We start from the raw sequence: 12,661 nt of genomic DNA, 5'->3' as shown, positions 1-12,661 counted from the left end.
GAGAGTTTGTAACCATTGTCACTCTTAAGGCAAAAGTTTAAACAGGTGCTGAGCCATTTACTATATTATCATATGTGTAGAATAATCACAAATTGGATATTCAAGGTTTTTAATATCACTATTACACTGGACACCCCTAGTACATCAAGCAAACAAGTTGGAAACGTGAGTGTGTGTTTGTAGGTAGTTGTGTGTATACTGGAGAGTGTGTTGATACCAATGCATTTGTGTGTTGTTAGCGTATATAAACAAGTGTGCCAACTGTGTGTGTTTTATGTTCATGTCCCCGTTTGTCATTGTAGAGGTGGATGCTGGGTGATTAGAGGTGGATCCCGAGGTACAGGAGACAGCATTATCATTTGTGCGTGAATAAATGTTTCTGATCCAGCCTCTATGATTAAAGATTAAGACTGCTTTACAACCTCATCTAGCAGGATTTTAGCGCAAAGTCGGGAATCTGCTTCACGGGCAGCCGTGTTCGGCACTGAGCTGTGATATACTGAGAGAGGAGTGGTTGAGAGACCTTCTCAGAGGACTTTAACATCACCTTGTTCTCTCTCTCAGTCCACTGCTTGCCCCGATAACATCACATTCGCTCTCCGCTAAGAGAGGCTTATCACTGAGCCAGGACTGCCATTGTGTTTACGGCTGTGCTTTGAATCAGTAAGACCTCTCTAATATATATCTGCAGGGCTCATAAAAGAGCCGGCGTATACGTTTTATTGACTCCTCTGGAAGACATAGATCAAGGAAATACGCTCTGAAATGCTTGCGGTCGGGGACGAATATAGCTTCATTTAAGAATGAGCGGTTTGCGTGCTGTCTTCCCCTTCCAGTAGTAAAGGAGGATAGCGGACGCCGTCTCTGAGCAGGGGCTGTTTGTCCTAAAGTCTGTTGTTCTGTTCCAAAACCCAGGGAGCTACCGACAGAGGCAGCATTTTAAGGCATCGGAGACGCGCTCCAGACACTGAGGCTGTTCCAAAAGCATGGAATTTTAATTATGCTGCCTCCTGAGGTAGTTTTATCATTTTAGATAAATCCCAGAATGCATTATGACAAGCTCTGTGGATAAAGTAAATCTGAACAGGGGGCGATGGATTTTTTTTAAAATAAATGACGTAAATGAAGCTGGATTCAATAAAATGCTCAAACTGTATTTTTTTTAATAAAATGAGTGTTTGTTCAACTTTTACTCAATGTCGTGTCATTTCAAACCTATATGACTTTCTTCCTTCTGTGGAAATGTCTCGGGGGTTTTGTTTCCGTACATTGAAAGTCAATGGGGTCTAATGTTGTTTGGTTGGCAACATCCTTTAAAATATCTTCTTTTGTGTTCTGCAGAAGAATAAAACGTCACACAGTTTTGGATTAACATGAGGGTGAGAACAAATTATGAATTCATTGAAATCAGTTGCAGGTCATGGAGTGCCATGTTGCCTATAAAGACAGCCAGGCAGCTCACTAACTTTTGGATCAGAGCTTACATCTATGTTTATAGCCTGCTGTCCTTTCTCTCTTTCTTCTCTTCTCTCTTTCTTCTCTTCTCTCTCTCTCTTTCTCTCTCTCTCTCTCTCTCTCTCTCTCTCTCTCTCTCTCTGTCTGGTAATAAGTGCTCCCGCTACAGGCTCCCAAAGGCAGCCAGACTGGAACAATTATTATCTTCCCAGCACACCCGAGACCGCGGCCCCACCCGCATGTAACTCCATTAATTGCATTGTTACGTGTTATTGTAGCGAGCGGCAATGCCGTCTCGAGTGCTGTTTACTAATGAAACGGGTGGCACACAGAGACGGTTTGTGCCCGTTTAACGGGGCTATTAAACTTAAAGCAGCCATACTGCTATCCCTTGCTCCTTATGGGATTGAGGAAAAAGAAAGGGGAAAACTACAATTGAAAAGTTCTTGTGAGGCGCACCTTCATTAGGAGCCTGTTAAAACCGGCTGAGTGAACGGGAAGAAGTTTCTAAAAGTTTTCCTGAAGCACATATTTTCTTTATAGCGATGGCGCTCTAGTGGTTTAGTGCAGAACGTCAGAATTGAAACATAGGATTAAGTTTGTGGAATACGGAATACCACATTACATTACATTACCAGGGTTTTTTGGTCATTTAGATGTTTTTTTACAAAACTTTCTTTGTGGAAGTTAGTCGGCATGATATAAAATAATGTTTGCTTTAGTAATGTTTTTAGAGTGCATGATTATTGTGAAGGAAAGAAAATAGCAAGAAAAGTGTCGGAGCCAGAATTTCATTTTTGGGGGCCCCATCTTAAAGATGAGGGGTCACATAGAAAAAAGCGGGGGGTCCAGATATGAAAATGAGTCGGGGCTATGATACTGCTTCATAATCTTTCATCAAAATCAAATTACTGGTTTTGAGGTGATGCCACTTGTAGATCGAAAAAAGGTTTCTCTATGACATTCATTTAAAATTTGTATATTTTAGGCCTATCTGACTGCTGCTCTCTGATCAGCTGAACTGAGAGGTTCGGGTGTGCCGTGTCTTAATTTTCATTAAATGCTCTCTCCCCCCGAGGCCTCGCATCCATGGACTCAGCTGCTAACTGGGTTTCCCTTGTCACAGATACACAGATAAATTCAATTTCCCCTCTCTTGGGTGTCTTCCTCAGGCCCTGATCCGATGCTCCCAACAACTGGGACTTACTCCATCATCGCCGCAGCCTCAGGTTGAACAAGGTGACTGGGATACAGTTACCCATCATCCTCCTGCGTTTTCTTGTTGAGATATGTCCGTACATGTGTTCGAGCGTTATGCAGACTTTTTTCTCCGCTAGCGCCTCTGTCATTGGGATTAGATTAGCCTGTAGTCTCATGCCTGGTTGCTTTGCTGTATTAGCTGAGCCCCAGCAGGGCAGTGGCATTCATGGGGAGATGGCCGGCTTCTACAATAGAGATAAAGCTGCTGGATTTCAAATCACACCATGCTCACTGACCTTCTGTGAAATGTTAAACCTCAACCCGGCCCGACTGCCATCTGGGAAGCATCGCGGAGAAGATAGAGACCTATGGGAGCAGAATCCTGAGAATTTGAATGTCAGGGTGTGCAGAGGTGTGCATGCTCAGTTTAAAAGCATAGTGGTAGCCGGGTTCATTTGATTTGTGGGGTGATAAAACAGGACTCCGTGTTGTAGCGGGTCGTATGCATCATCGCAAAAGCTCTGTCAGATTCACAGTTAATTGCATGCGCTTCATCCGTACCGGGTGTGAATTGTAACCGTTGTGTTTTATCACTATATGTCTACTCTGGCCTCAAGCAAGTCTGTCCTGGTTGGTGGCTTTTTAATGGTTAAATATCAGAAAATGAAAATATGAAAATACATTGCAATCCTGCTCTAGCTCGGTTTAGTGGTCACCTGATATGGGTTTTCAAGTTGTTTTTGTCTGGCGGTGTGTAGATAGCAGGGTTTCTCATGGTGTCAAAATTTCCAGGTTAAATGCAAGTTCACAGAATCCATGGGATGCTCAAAATCTTTATCTAATCTTTAAACCCCCTTGCTCTTCACTTCCTCTTTCTTTTCTTTTTCTCTCTATATGTGTATAATCGTTACTGTACTTGTGAAACCTTGTATGATTTTTTGGGATTTTTTTAAAATGATAAAATACTGGGTTGTCAAAGTTGATAAGCACTTTTTAATATGTTTAATGGTTAGATTTTTGCAAAACCCAGTGACAAACATAAAGGGTGACTAATAATGAAGATTTATGACAAAAATTAAAATCACATGATATGGAGGGAGATATAAGGTTTTTGGATGAAAAGTGACGCTATATGATGGGCAGCAAATGGACGACTGTTACATTGAAGAAAGCATATTTATTACAAATCTTACAGTCTGAGAAACTTCTGAGAAGTTTTTTAGCTGTGGTTGATCATCTCCAGATTGCTAAATTTTGTTGGTGTGCTCGGTATGTTGGTCAGTTATTTAATAAAGGTTTTCCAACAGTGCACTTTGGATAGTTTCGTTTTTTTAAATGCCTCTTTGGGTCCAATTACGCTTTAGGAATTAAATAGAAGCACAAAGGAGGCTGTAAATGACTCAAAATTCCAACGCTTGCTGTTCATAGACAGAATGACCTCAGTTCTTAACCTTTCTCTTTTTAGTAATGGAAACTGCTATACGCCATGATGGGGGTTGGTAGACGTGATTTAGGTCCATTAAATGGGATTACATTATGAATATAAATCCACAGTGATACAGTGTTGTGCTTTTATGGAGATCCATTACAGCATTTATTTCTCAGCTCTTGTACCATTTGTACCTTTCTTTGTTCCTCGGGTGTTTAATAAGAAATGATGGACAGAAAAAGGAAAACATGTTGGTAATATGCCAACGTGGAGTAAAAATTTGTAGTTTTAATGGGGTCTTAGACTCCAATGGAGATGATGAGAAATAGCGGTGATCCTATGGGGTTCACGGGTGAGAGAATTAACACAGCTTGTCACTCCATCCTAGCCATCCTCTCGTTACCAGGGAAACGGACGCCTGTGTGCCTCGGAGTAACCGTGGTGACACAGTTGCCACAGCAGCCTGACTGAACCTCGCGGAGGAGCCAAACAGAGCAGGAATTGGAGTCTGTATCTGCAGAAGAGTGATAATCTAGCCTAATGACCTCTATGGGGAAAATATATGACGTCTTTGACACTCGCAAGTCTTTGTTTCACCTTTAATTAGCTCTCAGCTGCTAGGTAGAACATTCACGGTAATCTTATTATTGGGCAGCGTGAGATAAAACAATTTTAGAATATCATTGAAAGAAAATCCTAGCTCTCTGTGCTCGCGTTCAAACAGGATAATTTGGATCTGAAATAACAGAATTGACCCTAGTGCTGTTGTATGAAAGCGACACACGTGTCATTTTCAATTGTTGAGTTGTTTTGTACCTTATTTATGTTGCAGAGAGTGGAATGGAAGACTTGGTAGACAAGAGACATGCATCCAGGGGAAAGATGACTCCTTTCTGCCAGACCTTCATTAATATCCCAGATGTGTTCACTTAGAATGCTGTCTGCTCTCACCTCCTTCACGGAGGGTAAAATGAGGCTGTGCGCCTGGGGTTTGGGGGAGAAGACATTCCACACTTTCAAGCCAGACCTAGCAAAGGAAGAACCTCCCTTCTCTCTTAAGGAGTGGTTATACTTAACTTTCCGCATCCGTCTCAAGCACAAACTCTCTACCTTCTCTACCAGACCGTCAGCAGGCAGAGTCGCGTCATTCACATTGCAAATTAATCGTAGAGGAAGTAATTTTCTTTTTTAAACAATCTGAGCAAACAGCATGACAACAAAGAACAACAACCAAACAGTATGGAGAAGGATATGCTTCTTAGCTTACTATTCTTGGTTTGAGCGTGTTTGGGCGGCATTGCACACGGTGTATTGACCCCTAGTGGACTAGTGCACTTTTTCGCGCAAGTGCTGTTGTATGCGTCCCGTCCGAGTGGTCTCAAAATATGGACTGCACGCAGACACGATGTGCGGACGACCGAGGACCCTACTGATGATGAAAATTTTATCATACCGACGACGTGCGAACGGAGACGGACGGACCATACTTCGGCCTTTAGACTGCAATGAGATCAGATCAAGAGCTAATAGAGTCTTTTGCTTAAGAAACAGAACCCATTAATTCTACGCGTCACCTCTGAGAAGAGATGTGAAGAATGTCTTAAAGTAGGCTTACGTTTGCTCAGGGTCGTTCGTTTTATGAAAATAATTTTCGCATTTAAGCAGTTTTGTCAAAAAATCATGTAATTCCAAACATTTTTTTTAAGGATATTGGTAACCGAACAACTTTGGAACCCTTTGACTTCCATTATATCGACAGTAAACCACTCACAGATTTCTCAAAATATATCCGATCTGACCCCCCTTGTATCACCTTTGTATTCTCTATGAGAAACTTTTCAAGCTTTTCAAGAAGATTTGTACAACGCTCGGTTCTATTAAAGCTTTTTTTATTGTTGAAAGAACCGTTTTATAGAGCCGTTTTACTCTTGCTGTTCACATAGCTCATCTTTCATGAGCGGTTAGGTGCAGGCAAAGTCAGGAGAGCACTTATGATTTTTCATGTTTTTCCTTCAGGTATGCTCTCAAACAACGAGTCAATTATGTGGAACAGCATTTCAGATTATTCACAGACTGTTTGTGCACAAAGTTTTGGCTTTGATTAAATACTCTTGGGTAGATCCGTCAAAAGAGTGGTTGTAAATCATTTCTGCAAGTACCAGCCCATGATAACTGCGTTACGCCGTGGAAACTCTTGCTCAATATCTGGCTCTGGGCGAAACAATACTGCTGCACAGACGCACTGTAATTAAAAGCTGTGTTTTCAACCAGGATAAATAGGCCCAATACAACTTATGTTTTTTTTTCCGAACAAAGATTAAAGCCCTTTGATTGTTTTGTGCGTAATTGAGGCTATTTGAAGTCCGAGGTGTTGTTTTGTGGCTGCTTAGTCGAGCCTTTTGAGTTTGACATGGCTTACGCTCTGAGGTGTGTGAAATCTCTACCTGCTACTTCTCTGTCGTGCGGCGATAAGACAAGTGCTTTGAAAACAGGCTGAGTGCTGCTATTTACTGCCTCGGCGGCGAAGAGAATGCAACCTTTGACCTCTCCCTCATTCCCAGAGTATTGACAGCACATCACTTTAGCTTTAAAACTTAGTTTTTTAGATCTTTGTGAACATGCGTATTACCGCCCTAAAGAAAATGCCAAGAGTTTTTAGTTTTGCTTTCCTAGTGACATAACTTGGCCTGTCTTCACAGCGTCAAGTCTCAAACCGTCATCCAATCAGCTGCTACCGGGGGCGTAGTCAGGTTAGTAGGCCATGACATTTGGATCTGAATCAGGGCGGAGTTTGCTTAGGCCACACCCTCTGGGAATTCTTACAGGTAAACACTTCAGGCAGATGAGTTAAGGCTTGCCACGAGTTTGACGTAGGCTGTGGAGTGTTTACGCTTTCTGAACCTTGTCATTTGGAGCGCTTCGGAGTAATGGGGACCGTGATATGACATTACAAATGTATGCCCTTTTGACGAGAGACAAGAAAAGACTTTGACACAAGAGGTGAGAGAAACCCACATCAAGCTTTGAACGAAATGTAGGTGCACACGTTTAAAGTTTCTTTTTTAAAGCCGTATTTATGGCTGTGATGGTTATTAAGTGCGTGGTGTGTAAGGAAATAGGGGTCTTAAGGGAGGCTTGCCAATTGTTTTGTTGATGTTTCTGTCAAAGCAGTCGTATTACCGAGCGTTTATTTTGAGTTCAGCACGGTGTAGTATTTCTTCCTTCATTTTTATGCTTCTTTACCCTCAAGCAACAAAGCGACTCTTGTAAGAAACTGCACTTGTTTCTACACCATTGACAGCTAGTTCATCAGCAGGTTTGCTTTCATGCTCACGCGCTTGCATTTTTTGACATCCTTTGAGTTATGGATGTGAACTACCCCTTTACTCGAAGTATTAACGTTTTGTGTATAATTGGTGACGACTTATACCTCAGGTCATGCGGTTTGTTGTGTCATTCCTGTTGACTTGCTAAAGGATGACTACATTTTTTGGAAAGTCCCATAGACCTGCATTGACGAAGTGACCAAATCCATATTTGGAGACCAATAGTGATAAAGACTAGACTAACTAGCTTTATTCATTAGATGTGGGTTCCTTTCAGAAACTGTAAGTCTACTTTAATGAAAAAAATTGTATTTGAATGCGGCTCGTACGACTCAAATCCGTCAAGTTGTTCCCGAAGTTTTCTCGTGTCTGTGACTGACTGACACAGTGAGCGATTTATCACCAGCATGAATAGACTCATTACTCGTTCTTCACCCACTTTAAATGAGCTCGGCGCTTGTTTTAACGCATTTCTCCCAATCAACCGTACGGAAAAATGACAGCTTGGCATTCGCCCGGCTTGTAACATCAGGACGGTCCTCGTCTGCGTGTTGAATAGAGGATCTCTCTTGGCACTCAAACATGCGGTTATTAGTCAGATGTTAGGACGGCTGACGAGGGAACGAAGCCTTGTTCTTTGTCAAAGTCGTCGCTTTGTTATGTCACTCATGGCGGGATGTAAATGAATATAGCCGTTTATAGAATAACGTAACACATGGCAGATATGGGAGGACGTTAATTTATTCAGGCCCCGGCGACCGATCGCTTCCATATGCAGATGCAAATCACCGTTTTAAATACAAACTGCATGTATGCCTGCGTTTATCAATGGATTTTTAACCAGGCTGCCAAACAAATGTTGATTTAGATGGGCAGATGGTATTTGGGCTCTGATCGGAGCATCATGCCTAATTATCTGTAGCTTTAACCCTCCCTCTGTGATATGCCTTTGACTGACAGCTATAGATCAAATTTACCACCGTTAGCTAGAGAAACACAAAAATCTGTGTCTGAACGGATGTTATAATAGCTTTGTTGCAAAATCTAGTCATCTGACTACATAGGCAGCTGTTCTGGATAGAAACATACCACCTGTAAAGGAACTTCATAGGTGATGGATTTGTTACTTAAAAACAAGTAGCGTGATTTTTTTAAGGCATACTGTAAATATGCATACCTTTAGCTATTGTACACATTTTTAAGTGTATTTAGGTTTTTTCTATACGGAAAGTGAATTCGTGGCATGTTCACAAGTTGTCAGAGAATCACAATTGGAATCACACATACTGTAAACGAGTAAAAATGAAATAAATAAATGTATGACCATAACGGATGGACATATATTTTATTTTAGCATGGAATGAATTTTTGTGATACTTTGTAGCTTTCAATGAATTATGTTTTGTATTTTTCTTGCTTTATTCTCTGACATGGATTTTTTCCATTCAGCTTTTCACTGTTAATTCAGCAGTTGCCTTTTGTATTCACGATTCTGACATAAAAACCGCTTCAGTGTATCTCGTGTATTCTTCTTTTCGTGGCCGGCTTGTGCATGAGCTGTGGATTTTGAGGTTAATGTCAAAGCCAATGTTTTTATACAAGCGTTTAGAGGACAAACTGTTAGATTTGTTTCCCATGCGGGCAAGACATTGAAATCCATACTGTACATCTGGTATTTTCACATGAGGTTGAAACACATCTTTGGTTACATGGTTACAATTATTTAGCATTTAATGCGTGAATTACACTTTAATATTACATTTTGGATTTCCTTTTTTATGCTCTGTAGATAATTTTATGATGCCAGATTTATGTTTGTAAAATAGCAATGGAACTTGTGTGATAATGGTTAAAATGAGTTCATGTTGTGGCAGTTTTCGAAAGCGTTTTTCAGAAACTTTCTTTGAAGTTGGAAATAATGGTCAAGAATGATGTTTCCGGGTCTCTTGGGACGCCATTGGCAGTCGCCAGCAAATTAGGCCTAAACAGATCCCTGTGTTGTCATGGCAACAGCGCAATTAAATTACTTTACTGTCAGCTGTAATATAATTTTCTTGTGCAGCGGCTCACGGGACCGAAGCGCCCCGTCGGAGGCTGAGTGAGATGAGCGCTCCTCATTGGAAAGATGCAGTACATTGATTTTTCATGAATGATTTTAGTGTCCATGTTGCATTTCAATATGCGGGCTGGCTAGTCTGAACAAGAGGCGATTTCGTTCCACTTCAAGATTCTGCTCTCCACAGCGCTGAAGTATAATCTTTAAGTGCGTCCCTTTTATGAATGACAGGCGGGTCAGGTTGGTTAGAATCTGTTCAAAGAGAGATAGAGAGAGAGAAACAGCACCACATAAATTGATCTTTGTGACAGAGCGCAGCGAAGGTTAGTCTTTTTTTTCTGGAGTCATGTTCTGAGTATTTGATTCAGGGATTGACATGCACCTATAATTTGCTCATCTCACTATTACAGTATATATCACCCAGTTTATTCTGGGTTAATGTATTGAAATTGACCATCAATAATGATTGGATATGGTAAGTAATAGGCTACTATTATTGTAGGTCTGTATACTTCCTTTCTTTGATGTAAACACTGGTGATAGTGTCATTTAATCAAATGATTTACTATTATTTGTTTTGTTTTTAATAGTTATTGATTAGATATATTTACTTTTTATTTTCTATTCATTTTATTCGCTTTTTATTTTTTATTCTTTTTTACAATACTTGCAGCTTTTATAGCCATTTCCCCCAACAGATATTTCTTTCATCCTAAAACCAACCACACACAAGGGTGGCAGAATTGTAACTTAGACATCAGGGTGGAGACATCAGCCAATAGATTGTTGTATATATAAATGCGTGACGCATACGAAAATTGCTAGTGCAAGAACATGAAACCGAAAGAACAGATGTGTAGATAGCCATGAGCAATATATTCCCTTTCACTCTGAAATATTTCACACTATAGATAGCCATCTTGAGTCTGTGTTTGTTCCTCCCAGCAGACATCACCTCGGAGAGTCTCTGTGCCATTTGTTCCTGCTTCTGTCAGATTGGGATGGTTCTCGTACTGTACTATGAGAGAGTGTTTTGTTCCTTAGAAGGAAGTCAGAGCTTCCCGCAGTGCCCTTGTGATCTGAGTATCAAGTTTTCTTAGTCATCTTTCAAGAGTCTGAGGGAGTCTGTAAGTCTCGTCAATGAGTGTTTTGTGGATTTGGATTGTACATTTGGAAAATAAAGTCTGAAGCCTGCTGCCTAGTTCCTCTGATGGTCTATCCTGTACTTTTATGTTCAACCCTCTTGTGTTTAGTATCTAGCTTTCCTGTATCTCAGTGGTTGGAGCATGGCATGAGTCATGGGTTTGATCCCAGTGGTTGCACATACTCAACATAAAAAATGTATATAATGCAATGTAAGTCGCTTTGGATAATAGCGTCTGCCAAATGTGTAAATTTAAATGTGTTTTGTGAGGCAGAGGGATCGACTGCTACATCCTCAACGATAGTAATTTATTATCTGGTTAAGGTGGAAATATGACACGTTAAATTTATTTTCACTGCTGAAATTCTTTATTTCCCATGATAGTGATTGTGTTCTCTCTGGTGTCTTCTGTAGGAGCTCTGGTCTAAATGGGTCCGGTTATGCCTCCCAGTAAGAAGCCGGAAGGATCCGGGGTCAGCGTCGCAAGCAGCCTGAGCCAGTTTTATCAGGCGAGCTCCATCACGCGTGCCCTCCAGGAGGCCGAGGAGATGGACCTGGCTCTTCCCATCATCAAGCTGGAGAAGGGCAGTGTAGAGGATGAAGAGCTCACCAACCTCAACTGGCTCCACGAAAGCAAGAATCTTCTCAACAGCTTCGGCGATCCCGTGCTGAGGAGCGTCAGCCCAGTTCAGGACCTGGACGACGACACCCCGCCCTCCCCAGCCCACTCGGACCTCCCGTATGACTCTAAGCAGAACCCGAACTGCAAACCCCCTTATTCGTTTAGCTGCCTCATCTTCATGGCTATAGAAGATGCCCCTTCCAAGAGACTGCCTGTGAAAGACATATACAACTGGATCCTGGAACACTTCCCATACTTTGCCAACGCCCCCACGGGGTGGAAGAACTCAGTCAGGCACAATCTGTCTCTCAATAAGTGTTTTAAGAAAGTGGATAAGGACCGGAGTCAGGTAAGGACAGCAAAACCTCTCTGCTCGAACGCATAAATCTTTAAATGAAGAGTGGGAAGTGCAAGTCTGGCCTTGTGGCTCTTTATTTTTTGTTTCAATTTCATTTCACTCCAAAACCTCAAAACATACAGTTTTGACAGCCAGTGTTTTTGAATGATCGATTAACATAAATGCAATGTAATATACATAACATGTCTTCAGAGTTGTATAAAGGCCTTACATAATGAAGCGTTATGTTTTTATTACCTCAGAAGGAGCCATTTTTATCTACATACACCGCAGGTCCCTTTATATGGAATTCATCATGTTGTTTCTACAGTAGCCCTTATCGGACAAACTGCTCCACAGAACGTGTTTTCTAAATGTTATTTCCTTCAGCAAAGAAGCGAAAACATGACGACATCTTAGTTCAGTGGCAGCCGCCGTAGTGCTTTGAATGGAAGGGGAGGCTTGAGTGAGCCATTGGTTGCTATTTGTAAACCCGCCTGCTAGATGGCGCTAAATTTCATACACTGGACCTTTAAACAACTCTATGTAGATCACTATATAAAGCACCTGACTATAGTTTAGTTGACTTTATGAATAAGTAGTTCCAAAGAAGCAGTAAAGTGTGTCATACACGGATGAATGGGTTAATATTTTGGGGTGTGACCTGCCTTTGTTATCAGGAGGTTGATATCAGTACACTCAGATGGAATAGATTTCTATGAGAACATTTTGTAATTGTTTGATAAACAGATATAAAGCATGAATTGCTAGTCATTAGGTGGATGATTGAGTATTGATTTAGTTCTTTTCAGAGGCTGATAAACACATTCCCATGCACGGTTCATATTTGTGTGTGTGCGTGTAGATGTGTGCGTGTTTATGGTGTGCTTGTGTCTGCAAGTTAGTCGACTCAGAACAGTAAAGTCGTTCGATGTGACTCGCAGTCCACTGCCATCTGCTCTCTGGCCGTGGAGCAAGGAATTTTTTTGTATATGTATCTCTATAGAAACAGCTTTGCAGTTGACATGGAAAGTAAGCTGTTGCTGTAGCAACAGAGAAACTGTGTGTGTGTTTGTGCGGTTGTGAGTCTGA

The 12,661-nt window shown here is 41.3% G+C and overlaps 1 protein-coding gene across 5 annotated transcripts in view; it reads left to right on the top strand.

Annotated features, from left to right (window-relative positions):
• The window catches only part of foxn3 (forkhead box N3), a 71,312-nt gene that overhangs the window by 12,733 nt on the left and 45,918 nt on the right, over window positions 1-12,661 (top strand). For 3 of the 5 annotated variants that reach the window (XM_079459457.1, XM_079459459.1, XM_079459461.1), the window contains exon 2: window positions 11,025-11,581. In XM_079459457.1, the coding sequence (XP_079315583.1) occupies window positions 11,039-11,581 (543 nt within the window). In that variant the 5' untranslated portion in view covers window positions 11,025-11,038. Of the gene's footprint in view, window positions 1-6,924; window positions 7,119-11,024; window positions 11,582-12,661 lie in introns of those variants that run through there. The other 2 variants (XM_079459458.1, XM_079459460.1) reach the window with 2 other exon arrangements.

The sequence above is a fragment of the Barbatula barbatula genome (genome assembly GCF_947034865.1).
Source record: "Barbatula barbatula genome assembly, chromosome: 6".
Taxonomy (NCBI): Eukaryota; Metazoa; Chordata; class Actinopteri; order Cypriniformes; family Nemacheilidae; genus Barbatula; species Barbatula barbatula.
This window is presented reverse-complemented; position numbering and strand designations above follow the sequence as displayed.